Source organism: Panthera uncia, chromosome B4 (genome assembly GCF_023721935.1).
Source record: "Panthera uncia isolate 11264 chromosome B4, Puncia_PCG_1.0, whole genome shotgun sequence".
Taxonomy (NCBI): Eukaryota; Metazoa; Chordata; class Mammalia; order Carnivora; family Felidae; genus Panthera; species Panthera uncia.
In genome coordinates, this window is record NC_064809.1 from 19,588,300 (window position 1) to 19,603,125 (window position 14,826).

Below are 14,826 nucleotides of genomic sequence, written 5' to 3' on the forward strand. Positions count from 1 at the left end.
TATAATCATAGTCTTTTTTTTTGTCTTGGATAAATACTTAGGCATGACATGGCTAGTTTATAATAATAAGTGCATGCTTAATTCTTTTTTTCAAGTTCTAATTTAAATTCTAGTTAGTTAACATATATGGTAAAATTGGTTTCAGATGTAGAACTTAGTGATTCATCACTTTCATATAACACCCAGTGCTCATCACCATGATAATACCCACCACCTACCCATTTAGCCCATCCCCCCCACCTCCCTCCCTCCATCAACCCTCAGTTTGTTTTCTATAGTTAAGACTCTCTTGGGGTGCCTGGGTGGCTCATTCCGGTAGGGGTAAGTGTCAGACTTCGGCTCCGGTGATCTCATGGTTCGTGAGTTTGAGACCCACATTGAGCTCTCTCCTGTCAGTGCAGAGCCCGCTTTGAATCCTCGGTATCTCACTCGCTCTCTGCTCCTACCCCGCTCATGCTCTCTCTCTCTCTCTCTCTCTCTCTCTGTCTCTCTCAAAAAAACCCAAACAAATATTAAAAAAAAAAAAGTCTCTTATGGTTTGCTTCTCTCTCTTTTCCCCCTCGTCCCCTGTGTCTGTTTGTTTCTTAAATTCCACATATGAGTGAAATCATATGGTATTTATCTTTCTCTGACTTATTTCACTTCACGTGTTTAATTCTTCAAGGAACTGACAAACTATTTTCTAAAGTGGTTGTAACATTTTACATTCCCACCAGCTGCGTATGAGAGTTCCAGTTGCTCTACATCCTCTTCAACACTTGGTATGATCACTCTTTTTAGTTTTTGCCATTCTAATAGTTACGTAGTGGTATCCTTCTGCTTTTAATTTTCATTTTGGTAATGAGTAGAAAATTTCAGCTCTTTTACATGTGGTTATTTGACATTCTTATATCTTCTTTGGTGATGTGTGTGTTCAAATCAAATGCCCATTTAAAAAATTGAATTTTTTCTTATTGTTAGTTGTTTAGATATAATACCTTTACATATCTTGCAATTGATTGATTTAAAGCACACAATTCATTGGTTTTAAAAATATTCAAAGACTTGTGTGACCATCATCACAGTTGACTTTAGAACATTTTCATAAGATACACTGTCACCATTATTAGCATTCACGTCCTATTTCCCTTCAACACCTCCACCCGAGGCAATAATTAACCTATTCTGTGTCCATTTGCCCTGTTCTAGATATTTCATATAGCTAGAATCATACAATATGTGGTCTTTTGTGACTGGGTTCTTTAACTTAGCACACTATTTCCCACATTCACCCATGTTGCAGCATGTCTAAGTAATTCACTTAATTGCCAATTGATATTCCAGTGTATGGATATACCATGTTTTCCTTAACCATTCAAAAGTTGATGGATATTTGGGTTGTTTTCACTTGATTATTTTGAATACTGCTGTGAACGAATAATACTGCTGTGAACATGCATTTACAATTTTTTTGCAGAAATATGTTTTAATTTTTTGGATTATTCTTGGGAGTGTATTTCCTGGGTCACATGTTAACTGTTATCCTTTTGAGAAATTGCTGGTCTGTTTTCCAAAGTGGAGGTACCGTTTTACATTTCTACTTGTAGTGCATTCGTTGTCCCAATTTTTCCACATCCTTGTCAATACTTGCTAATGTTTGTCTTTTTGGTTTTAGCCATCCTGGTGGATATGAAGTGGTATTTCAGTTTGTTTTTGATTTTCATTTCTCTAATGACTAGTATCTTTTCATGTGCTTATTGACCACTTGTTATTTTCATTCCAACAATTTGTGCTTTTTTTTTTTTAATTTTTTTTTTTAACGTTTATTTATTTATTTTTGAGACAGAGAGAGACAGAGCATGAACGGGGGAGGGTCAGAGAGAGGGAGACACAGAATCCGAAACAGGCTCCAGGCTCCAAGCTGTCAGCACAGAGCCCGACGCGGGGCTCGAACTCACGGACCGTGAGATCATGACCTGAGCCGAAGTCGGACGCTTAACTGACTGAGCCACCCAGGCGCCCCAATTTGTGCTTTTTAATTGGGGTGGTTGGTTAATTTACATTTAGTGTGACTAATGATATAGTTAGATTTGGGTCTACCGTCTTGATACTTGTTTTTTTATGTTTATTTTTTAAAGATTTTATTTTATTTTATTTATTTATTTTTTTAATGTTTATTTATTTTTGAGACAGAGAGAGACAGAGCATGAATGGGGGAGGGTCAGAGAGAGGGAGACACAGAATCTGTAACAGGCTCCAGGCTCTGAGCTGTCAGCACAGAGCCCGACGCGGGGCTCGAACTCACGGACCGCGAGATCATGACCTGAGTCGAAGTCGGCTGCTTAACTGACTGAACCACCCAGGCGCCCCAAGATTTTATATTTTTAAGTAATGTCTACACCCAATGTGGGGTTCGAACTCAACCCCAAGGTCAAGAGTTGCATGCTCTGCTGAGTGAGCCAGCTGGGTGCCCTGATACTTGTTTTTTATTTGCTCCATTTGTTTTTGTTCGCTTTTTTTCTTTTCTGGCCTTCTTTTGAAAAGTTTATGATTCCATCTTGTCTACTTTGTTGTGTTATTAGCCATGAATTTTGTTGTGTTACGTTAGTCATTGTCTTAGGACTTAAAGTTTACATCTTTGTCTCAGTAGAGTTTACCATCAAGTGTTATTATTATACTACTACTCATATAGTATAAGATCCTCAAAATAATGTAATTCCATTTCTCTTTTTTTTGGCCTTTATGCAATTGTTGTCATGCATTTATTTTTGTTATAAACCCCACAACAAATTCTCGCTATTTTTGTTTAAACAGTTGTTTACTGTGGATCTTTTTTGTATCTTTTGTGTCTGTACTTAACTTTCTGAACTTTTGGAATGGAGAAAGAACTAGGGTTCTGCATTGCAAACTCAAACTCAGTGCTGTCTTCAAGACCTCTGCTAAACGTAGGGTGGGCATGTGTTATAGGAAAGTAAAAATGCCCAAAGCTCTCCTGCCATTTTTAAGTTGCCCTTTTCTTGATTTAGTGTTTGGTTGCTGCAAACCTTTCATTCTCTTTTCCAGAGTGCTAACAAAATTGGTTCTGACGGTTCCTGCGTGATTTTGTGATATTTCCATGGTGGAAGGTACTCTTGGAGCTTCCTACTCCACTATTGTGGCTGATGGAAGTCTGGGAATTTTGCCTTCCTTTATATCTTCTTCAGGTTTGTTCTGAAATACAGTTAGGTTCCTTAGAAATAGTTAGATCCTGTCAGGTCCTGCTCTTATGCTTTATTAGGAGCAGTACTTGGTCTAGGGGTAATTATTTCCCACTATGGAGGCAAGATCTTTCTGAGTATTCAGATACCCAATGTCCTGCGAGTTGAGGTTTTTCAGTCTGGCTAAGGAGACCAGGCAATGTTCCTAGCTCTTCCTGTCTGCTGGATACGGTTTCCTTTACTTCTTTTTGGATGGTTCTTTTTTCAACCTCAGGTAATTTCTTCTCTCATATGTTCAGTCCTTTAATATTCAAATGGTGTTGTCTGTATCTCTCTGTGAGCATTTGTTCTCTCTGTAAAGAGTTTTCATTTCTGGTGCTTTGTCCTTACAGTTTTAGCTGCCTTGGTCTTACCTGATGTGAACTTTGGGAGTGTTCTGGGCTTGGCCTTAGTTTCTCTCCCTGTACCTTGGGCTGGAAGAATTCTCAAGATGTTAAACTGGGCAAACTGAGAGCTCATCTCATTTGTTTATTGTTTCTTTGGGATTACTATCATTGTTATCTGATACACAGGTCTTGAAAACCATTGTCTCAATTATTTTATCTTTTTATTCTTTTTTTGCCATGGGAAGTATGTATTGTTCATGCAGGAAGCCAAATATGGTCCCTGTTTCTCCATCTTGACCAGAAGAAGTCTGCTATTTTTTTCTTTTTTTAAAAAAAGTTTTATTTATTTTTTGTATCTCTACACCCAACATGGGGCTTGAACTCATGACCCTGAGATCAAGAGCCTCATGCTCTTCTGACCTAGACAGACAGGTGCCACCTATGCTTTAACTTTGATTTTTACTTTATTCCTTTCTTCCCTTTTTTCCCCTTTCTTTGTGATTATATGAATATTTTTTAGCATTGCATTTAATCAGTTTAATAACGCACTTAGCGTTGCATTTAAATTTAATTAATTGCATTAAATTACCTTTTTGGCTGTATTTATGTGTATAGTAGTTGCTCTTGGGATTACAGTTCTCATACTAATAATTTTAGACTACTCTGTGTACTGCTTCACACAAAATGTAAGAACAGTGAAACCATATAGATCTCTTTTACCTTCTTCTCCAGTCTTTATTGTAGTTTTAATATGTGTTAAATTTATATACACTGAAAACTTTACCAGATAAAGTTTTAACTTGTGATGTAAGCAGTCATGTATTTTCACTGGAAGAGAATATTGTTGTTTTATCTAGTCAGCAGCCATTAAAAGTACCTACATGCTTATCATTTTTTTACTTCATCTTGGAGCTTTCTTCTTGGCTCATTTTTCCATTGCCTGAGGAAAATTACTTAGTGTTCCCTTTAATTGAAATCTGTTTAAAGATAGTTTTGGACTTTATCCAGTTCGTTTGTTTGTTTGTTTGTTTATTTATTTAAACACAAAATTTATTGTCAGATTGGTTTGCATACAACACCCAGTGCTCATCCGAAAAGGTGCCCTCCTCAATACCCATCACCCACTCTCCCCTCCCTGCCACCCCCCATCAACCCTCAGTTTGTTCTCAGTTTTTAAGAGTCTCTTATGCTTTGGCTGTCTCCCACTCTAACCCCCCCCCCCCCCACGGTCTTCTGGTAAGTTTCTCAGGATCCACATAAGAATGAAAACATATGGTATCTCTCTTTCTCTGTATGACTTCTTTCACTTAGCATAATGCTCTCCAGTTCCATCCACGTTGCTACAAAAGGCCAGATTTCATTCTTTCTCATTGCCAAGTAGTATTCCAGTGTATATATAAACCACAACTTCTTTATCCATTTATCAACTGATGGACAATTAGACTCTTTCCATAATTTGGCTATTGTTGAAAGTGCCGTAGGGGCGCCTGGGTGGCGCAGTCGGTTAAGCGTCCGACTTCAGCCAGGTCACGATCTCGCGGTCCGTGAGTTCGAGCCCCGCGTCAGGCTCCGGGCTGATGGCTCGGAGCCTGGAGCCTGTTTCCGATTCTGTGTCTCCCTCTCTCTCTGCCCCTCCCCCGTTCATGCTCTGTCTCTCTCTGTCCCAAAAATAAATAAAAAACGTTGAAAAAAAAATTTAAAAAAAAAAAAAAAGAAAGTGCCGCTATAAACATTGGGGTACGAGTGCCCCTATGCGTCAGCACTCCTGTGTCCCTTGGGTAAATTCCTAGCAGTGCTATTGCTGGGTCATAGGGTAGATCTATTTTTAATTTTTTTGAGGAACCTCCACACTGTTTTCCAGAGTGGCTGCACCAATTTGCATTCCCACCAACAGTGCAAGAGGGTTCCCGTTTCTCCACATCCTCTCCAGCATCTGTAGTCTCCTGATTTGTTCATTTTAGCCACTCTGATATCCAGTTGTTCTTTTGATGATAACTTGCCTTTTGGTTGTATGAAGATTTTTATCTCTTTCTTTTGGTTTTCTATAGGTTTACTAATTGGCCTAGGTATGGATTTGTTTTTATTTATTCTGAGATTTACTGTGTTTCTTCTGTCCATGATTTGCTGTGTTCTGTTCTGGAAAGTTTTTAGGTATTATCATTTGAAATTTTGCTTTTGTGCTACTTTGTCTCTCACATTTCTCTGGGATTCTAATTACATGTGTGTGAGACCTGCTGATTATATTCTTCATGCTTCTTGTCCTGTTACTGTATTTTTCACACTTTTGTGTTTTGTGCTAACATTCTGGACATTTTCTTCTGACCTATTTTGTTGTTGCCTTCTAATTCTGTTTTCATCTATGTCTAAACCGTTGTTGATCCCATCCATTGATTTTGAACAAATTTTTGTTTTTACTTCTAGAATTTTTTATTTATTATAGTTTTCAGTTCTTTGAAAAAATTTTCAACTTTGTGTTGTATTTGAGCATAATAAGTATACTTATTTTAATGTCTGTGGCTAAGACTCCAAAATATAGATCTGGTTTGACTTTCTTGTTTCTGCTGGTTTTCATTTATGTTGTGTCTTTCATGTGTTTGGTACTTTCTACTGTGCTGAAAATGATAATGAACCAATAGTAGTAGAAGTTATTTGTAGTCAAGATTACATTGTTTTTCCTCCAGAGAGGATGTATAATTTGCTTCTGTCTGGTGCCTGGGGGCTCTTGTAATTTAGTATAACATGAGTCCGGTTTCAGAGTTTGAGATGAACTTAAAGCCTAGGTGCAGTCTCTTTGAGGGCCTGTGTACTTGGATTATTCTGGCTTGCAGCCTTCAGTGTCTCAGCTGGAAGGAAGGGAGGGGCTTACTCCTTCCCCTTCTCCTTCAGTTGTCTGTGGACATAGATCCCTGTACTTCCAGCCTTCTGAGTTTGTCAAAACCACCCTTTTTACCTGCTTTCTGTGAAATAGGCAGTGGGGGGCAAAAGTGGCCAAAAGCTGTACTCACCTCCTTGGACTTTCATTATTTTCCAATTTTGGCTCAGTATTTCCTCATTATCACAGTTCTTTGATAGTTTCAGCCACATTTCAAAAACTAAAACATTAATACTCATTTGTTTATTATTATTAAAAAAAATTGTTTTAAGTTTATTTATTTTGAGAGAGCAAGCAGGGGAGGGGGCAGAGAGAGAGGGAGAGAGTGAATCCCAGGCAGGCTCCGTGCTGTCAGCCCAGAGCCCGATGTGGGGCTCGAAGTCATGAACTATGAGATGATGATCTGAGCCGAAACCAAGAGTTGGATGCTTAACTCACTCAAGCCACCTGGTGCCCCAAAACATTAATATTTATTAATTGCTAAAATATTTTAAGTTAAATATTGAAACAGTAAAATAATGAATGTTAGTACTAGTATTTAAAGTATCAATATTAATATAAAAGTTAAAATTTTAATAATTGACATTTAAGATTAAAATTTTAATTTTAGGTATTCAGCTATAAAGCTTCTTACTTTTTAATTTAAAGTTTATTTATTTTGAGAAAGAGAATAAGCGTGAGTGGCGGTGGGAGGCAGAGAGAATCCTAAACTGGGTCCACACTGTCAGCGCAGAGCCCGATGGGGGGCTTGAATCCACAAACTGTGAGATCATGCCCTGAGCCGAAGTCGTACACTTAACTGACTGAGCCACCCAGGTGCCTCTAAAGCTTTCTTATTTTCTCATAGTGGTTCTCAGAAGTAGTGTTGATTCAAATCATTTAGTGTGCTCTTATAAGAAGTGACCGTGCTAGCATTTGCATTTTAAAAATGTTCTTTTGTTTGTGCCATTGTGCTGGAGAAATGGAGTGCTTTATCAGTAGTGGTTTGACTATTTATAGTCAGTAATGAGAATTTGTTCATCTTTTTGTTGTACTTTTGCTTAACTAGGCTTTGAAGGGATCTCTTTAGGAAGTTAATGATTTTGTTTATCTTTGAAAAAGTTTTATTGAAAACTGGAAAATGACATTATTTTTATTTATTTTTAGGTTGGGCTCATGTGGTTTGTGCCCTGTATATTCCAGAGGTACAGTTTGCCAATGTTTCTACAATGGAACCAATTGTTTTACAGTCTGTTCCACATGATCGTTACAATAAGGTACAGTGGATGTTATTTTATTGATGTTTAAATACAACTTTTTTGTTCTAAAACTGGGAAATGTAAAAGGATTTTTTTTTTTGTATTTTGTTTTATTATAGGCTTTCATTAAAAAAATTTAAATCATAGGCCTCCAGATTCCAGAGAGATTTGAAAAAAGTATAATTACTAAATGGTAAACTACATTTATTAAAATATGTTGTAAAGTCACAGGAGTACAACACAAACAAAAATATATTACCTTTTATACTCACCTAGGTATTTAGCATTTTAACATTTATGTGACATTTCCATCCTTATATAGATTTGTCCTTTAAGAATTACTGGCTTTTTAGGTTCTTTCAAACATAAAGGTTCTATTAAATTTGAATTAATCATTATTTGGTATAACATTTGTTATGATACCTTACATCCTTTCTTGAAAAATAACCCTATTACAGAATACTACGTGCTTCTTTTCCTTTCCCCAGTTTTTTTCTACCCCCAAGATAGGATTTTTGTTGTTAGCTTTTTCTTAACAACTTAGTTAATATTTTCTTTGCTTTGCTCCCCCTATATCTTTTTCTTGATTTATGGTACATATATATATTATTGCTTCATTCTCTTTTTGTACGTTAGATGATTTTTCTTTCACCCAATGTGTCTTTAGGTATGGTGTCACCGTTAATTTAAGGTACCTGTTACTTTATTTCATTTGTGGGGAGAAATTATCACTACTACCAATACTAACACAAATATTTTTGTGTTAAACATTTTACAATATAGGTTATTAATATTTATTTTTAAAATTTAAAAATACAGGAAACAAATAGAAAAGTGCAAGACAGAAGTCATCCTAATCTTCTGTTTCTGATCCTTTTAGATTTTTGTGTGTGTACATTTTTATATGTAATATATATTTATTAAAATTGGATTATATTGCTTATACTGGTTTGTTTGTTTTTGAAATTTATCAACCCTGAACATCATCTTATATCAATCAGTTACGTTTTTGATGTTATTTTTAGTGGATAGTTAGCATGTAATATACAGTATTATTAGTTTTGATAAACTGGTTAAGGAATGCCTAACTGTTGAAGGGCCTTGATTGGGTTTGGCTTTGGCTTTGGCTTGTACGTAGCAACAGAATCTCTGTGTAAAGGGGTGCGAATGTTTTGGAAGCTTCCATAAATATATTGTATGAAATTGTACTGTGGAATGCAGTTTCTAATTTATGCTACATGAGTAATAGGTGACAGTGCTAATAACCTTATATCCTGGTAAGTGCACTATATATTACCATTAAAAAAATCTTCGCTATTCTTTTTAGTGAAAAATATTAGTGTCTGATTTTTTTCTGAGTAAACAGTAAGGTTAAATATTTTACACTTTAAAAAAAAATTTTTTTTAAACGTTTATTTATTTTTGAGACAGAGAGAGACAGAGCATGATCGGGGGAGGGTCAGAGAGAAGGAGACACAGAATTCGAAACAGGCTCCAGGCTCTGAGCTGTCAGCACAGAGCCCGACGGCGGGGCTCAAACCCACGGACCGTGAGATCATGACCCTGAGCCGAAGTCGGCCGTTTAACCGACTGAGCCACCCAGGCGCCCCTACAGTTTTTAAAAAAAGCCTTTCATGTTTGTTGACCTTGAAAAGCTCTTTGTTTGTTTTAATATTGTAATGTTTTTCTTTTTTTTTCCTTCTTTTTTTTACTGTTTTACTTATTTTTGAGAGGGAGAGTGCACGCACGTGCGTGAGCAAGCAGGGGAGGGGCAGAGAGAGGGAGACCCAGAATCAGAAGCAGGCTCCAGGCTCTGAGCTGTCAGCACAGAGCCTAAAGTGGTGCTCGAACCCACGAACCATGAAATCTTGACCTGAGCCAAAGTTGGACGCTGAACTGACTCAGCCACCCAGGCACTTCTATTTTTTCTTTTAAAATCTGCTCTCTTCCATAGAGCTTTATTTATTTTTTTAAAGTTTATTTATTTATTTTGAGAGAGAGAGGCTGGGACAGGGGCAGAGAGAGGGAGAGAGAGAATCCCCAGCAGGTTCTGCACTGTCAGTGCAGAGCCCGATGTGGGTCTCAAACTCAGGAACCGTGAGATCATGACCTGAGTCGAAGTCAGGCACTTAACTGACAGAGCCACCCAGGAGCCCTGTTTTTATTTATTTTTTAATAAAAAGGTGTTTTTTTTTTTTTTTTTTTTTTTTAATGTTTGTTTATTTTTGTGAGAGAGGGAGAGGGAAAGGGAGACTGACAACCTCAAGCAGGCTCTCCGCTAGAGCCAGACATGGGGCTGGAACTCATGAATCGTGAGATCATAACCTGAGCAGAAATCAGTAGTCAGACGCTGACTGAGCCACCTAGGTGCCTCCAAAGTGTTTTTTATATTAGAGGTTTCTTTCATTTGTCTTATATACTTGCTGTGTATGCTTTTGCCCATAATTCAACATTTGCTTTTTAAGTTTCATTATGTCTTTATTTTTTTTTTTAATTATTGTTGGTACTCTAGCGGGTTTTTTCTAGTTGAGAAGTTTAACATTTTTATATAATTTACACAACTATCTTCTATTGTTTCTGCTTTTGACACCATACAAAGAAAATCTTTCTTTTTTTAAAAAAAAATTATTTATTTTTGAGAGAAAGAGACACAGCATGAGCAGGGGAGGGGCAGAGAGAGGGAGACACAGAATCCGAAGCAGGCTTCAGGCTCTGAGCTGTCAGCACAGAGCCCAACGTAGGGCTTGAACTCACAAACTGCGAGATGATAACCTGAGCTGAAGTCAGATGCTTAACCGACTGAGCCACTCAGATGCTTCCAAAGAAAATCTTTATGTTACTGCATAAGACTTTTTTTTTAGTGCTTTCAAGTTCATGTTTTTTAAAAAAAATGTTTATTCATTTTTGAGAGAGCGCGAGCGTGCGCGCACCCCCACAAGTGAGGGAAGGGCAGAGGGAGAGAGAGAGAGAGAGAGAGACACAGAACCTGAAGCAGCCTCTAGGCTCTGAGCTGTCAGCACAGAGCCCCACGCAGAGCCCAAACTCAAACTGTGAGATCATGACTTGAGCCGAAGTGGCCTTTTAACCAAGCCACACAGGTGCACCTAAGTTCATGTTTTTATACTTGGTTTTCCTTTCAATTTTCAAGTAACTTCAAACTTAAAGGTTGCATTAATAGTGTAAAGAGCTCTTCCTCTCCTAAACCATTTCAGAGTTATTTATCATTATATACTCAGACCCCAGATGCTTTAACATGCATTTCCTGTAAGAACGTACTTTCTCCTGCATGACCAGAATACAGCCATCAGAATTCATGCATTATTACTGTCTAATCCACAGACTTCATCATTTCCCTAATTTTCATTCATGTTTCCATTTCCCCAGTTAAACCGTTCATAGCAAAAGGATCACAGATTGCATTTTGTCTTGTAATCTCAAATAGTAACTCAGTTTTCCTTAACTTTCATAACTTTGATACTTCTGAAGATTACAGGCCAGTTATTTTGTAGAATATTCCACGATTTGGCTTTTTCTGGTGTTTCCTCAGGATTAGGTTTTAGATTTTGTATTTTGGCAGGAATGTCACAGAAGTGATGCTGTGTTCTCGTTGCATCCTGTCAGGTGGTACGTGATTTCCCCATTACTTGATGTTACCTTGATCACTTGGTTAAGGTGGTATCTGTAAGGTTTCTTCACTGGGAAGTTAATCTTCTTTCCCTTTGTAATAAGTAAGCATTTTGGAGGAAGTGCTTTGTATGTAAATATCTTGTTCCTTGTGCCTTTAACCCACTGATTTTAGCATCCATTGTTGTTTCTTGGCTTAATTAGTTTATTACTGTAATTGATAGCAAGTAGTGGTTTTCTGTTTCCATCATTTATTTTACATTCATCGGTTGACACTCCACTTTTATTTTATTTTTTTTAGTTGGTAGTTCACTTAAAGGAATAACTTGTTCCCGTCCCCATTTATATAAGTGTGGACTAACATGGACTTCTGTGTTAACTATTTTATTTTAATGGGTCATTCCCTATTACTGCCATTTATTTTAATGATCATTTTGTCTCAGGTTTGTCTGCTGGGACTCCCTTCAGACTGGCTTTGTGTTTTAATAAGGTTGTGAGCTCTTTAGTTTTGACACTACAGTATGTTCAGGCTCATCTTGGATCATTTTTGACCCAGCTAGCCATGAATCATCACCATTTATCCAAGGAGTATTGATTCCTTTTAGAAACCAAAGTGGGCACTAAGTATGCTTGTTGTTATTGGGATATTGCTATTCCCTGGCCCTCTCCGGAAATATATGTGTATATATAGATACAGAGATATATGCACATGCACATCTGTATTTTTTCAATGATTATCTCTATATATTGAAGACTTTTAAGTCACAGTGATACTTCCGATTCAGTGTATGGGTATACATTATACACATGTGTATTTCTGTATATATAGAGAACCATAAACTCTTAGTAATTTCTCCAAATTCAATCCAGCAATGCAGGATTTTTCAAGTTTACGAACACAAATTTAACATAAACATAAACTTTTTTATGTTTATGACTCTCACGCCAACAGTGAGAAATCTGACTCCCATTATCCTCAATATATTTGCTTATTTGATCAGTCTGTCTTGTATTAACGTTGCTCCCATCCCCTAATGCAATGACCACCCTAACCTGGTTTGGATTCCACACATCACTCTGGGTTGCTGTTGCTTCCCTGCATTGGCTGCCCTTTGTATTAGTTGTGGTATTTGACACTCAGCTCCAGGCCACCACTCTTCCCTCATCCCTCAAATAGTTGGTCTCATCACCTTGCTCAGGGTGTGGCACTGCCTTCCCCTCTACCTCCAAAACCCCGGTGGGAGCCAGCTCTGCTGGGGCTTTGACACCTGTGTTGGACTTCTCCCTTCCCCGGCATGGATGCTGCCATGCTTGGACCCACCTTAAGGCTTTAAGACTAATGTATTCAAGGAGTAAGAGAGGGAGGGAAGAAGGAAGAATTATTTAGGTATAAATCTTTTATCCATTTAGAGTTCATTTTATAATATGGTGAGGTATGTGTCTAACTTTTCCCCTACCACATAGTCCAGTTTTCAACACTAGTGAATGATCTGTGTTTTACACAGTGATTTGAAATACTGTTTTGGGCCACCTGGCTGGCTCAGTCAGAAGAGCCTGAGACTCTTGATCTCAGGGTTGTGAGTTTGAGCCCCACATTGGGCGTAGAGGTTACTTTAAAAAAAAAGAAAGAAAGAAAGAAAGAAATGAAATACTGTTTGAATCATTATTAAATTCTTGGATGTTGTTAACACTTTTTTTCTGTTCCATTGTTGCATCTGTCTATTCTTTTCCTAAATTATTCTAATTCTAATAATAGAATTCATAATAGAATAATAGAATTCATGAAATGAATAATAGAATTCATAATTCTAAATTATTATGGCTTTATATACACCATAGTACATGGTAGAACAAGTATTGTTATGGATTTCTTTTTCCAGATTAACATTAGGACTAACAAAATACAATTGTGATTATATTAGTATTACAATGAAATACTATTTTGAGGAAGAATTGATTTTTTTTTTTTTAATGTTTATTTATTATTGAAAGACAGAGTCAGAGTGTGAGCAGGGGAGGGGCAGAGGGAGAGGGAGACACAGAATCCGAAGCAGGGTCCAGGCTCTGAGCTGTCAGCACAGAGCCTGACATGGGGCTTGAACTCACAAACTGCGAGATCATGACCTGAGCCGAAGTCGGCTGCTTAACTGACTGAGCCACCCAGGCGCCCCTAGAAGAATTGATCTTTTTATAATATTGAATATTTACTTCTAGAAACATGGTGTCTCTCTCCATCAAGTTGTTTTTTGTTTTTTGTAGTTTTCCTTATATGGGGGTGCTATACAGTTGACCCTTGAACAATGCAGGGGTTATGGGTGCTGACTCCTTGCACAGTTGAAAATCCATGTATAACTTTTGATTCCCCCCAAAACTTAATTACTGATAGTCTACTGTTGACCTTACTAAAAAAATAAAGTGAATAAATACATATTTTGTATATGTATTAGATACTGTATTCTTATAGTAAAGTAATGTAGAAAAAAGAAAATATTCTTAAGAAAATCATCCCGAGGGTTGCTGAAGGGGAGGTAGGTGGGGGTTGGCCTAAATGGGTGATGGACATTAAGGAGGGCACTTGTTGGGATGATCACTGGGTGTTATATGTAAGTGATGAATCACTAAATTCTACTCCTAAAACCAGTACTACACTATATGTTAAGTAACTTGAATTTAAATAAGTAAAAAATTAAAAAAAATTTTTAAAAAATCACAGGAGAGTACACTTACAATACTGTACTGTATCACACATATAATTAGGCGCAGTTCAAACTCATGGTGGTCATGGGTCAACTCTCTTGTTTATGTTTCTTGGATTTTTATGGATGTCGATTTGTATAGTTACCCTTGAAAGCTTAATAATACTCTCTTCATGATTATTCAGTGTGGCTAATATGAGGCATGTAATTCTGAAATGATAGGAACAATTGGAAAATGGATTGTTGAGTTTTGGAAGATACCACTTTTTAATGGATGGTAGTAAAGAGCATTGAAGAGCATTTATTAATATACTGGGCTCATACTGTGGACCTACTTTATATCAAGCATTGTGCTAGACACTGGGAATTCAAAGATGCATAAAATGCAGGATTTTTCTTCATGTGACACTCTCAATTAGAAGAGTAAATAATGTAATTACAGTGTATAAAAATAATAATATGTAAGTACAGGTTTCTGCAGCTATCCAAAAGTAGAAAGCGTTCTTGTGAAACTTTTCGTAAGCTGAAATTGGTGTAAAGTTGAGGAAGCAGTTACCATTAATCTATGTGGAAAAGGTTTTGAGTGTTCCCAGTCTGAAAAAATAACCTTTCTTAGGCTTTTCTGATAACTTAGGACCCATCTTGCTAACAAACGCATGAAATAAACCGAGACAAAGCACAGATGCTTCCAGACATAGTTCAAAGCTCTGGAGGTCTGATGCTGAGATGGATGCTCAGGGTACTTCCTGGGGAAGGAGCTGGGCAGTGCTGGCCTTGCTGCTCTGGGTGCACATTGACACTGTGACGGCTTCGTGGCAAAGCAGATGCTGAACA

At 37.3% G+C, this 14,826-nt stretch overlaps 1 protein-coding gene across 13 annotated transcripts in view; it reads left to right on the top strand.

Moving 5' to 3' along the window:
• Positions 1-14,826, top strand: part of MLLT10 (MLLT10 histone lysine methyltransferase DOT1L cofactor) — a 235,295-nt gene that overhangs the window by 74,508 nt on the left and 145,961 nt on the right. For all 13 annotated transcript variants that reach the window (XR_007456916.1, XM_049626908.1, XM_049626907.1 and 10 more), the window contains one exon: positions 7,581-7,690. Coding sequence is in view for 12 of the 13 variants with exons in the window: in XM_049626908.1 (XP_049482865.1) it covers positions 7,643-7,690 (48 nt within the window). In the remaining variant the exon portion in view is untranslated. The remainder of the gene's footprint in view (positions 1-7,580; positions 7,691-14,826) is intronic.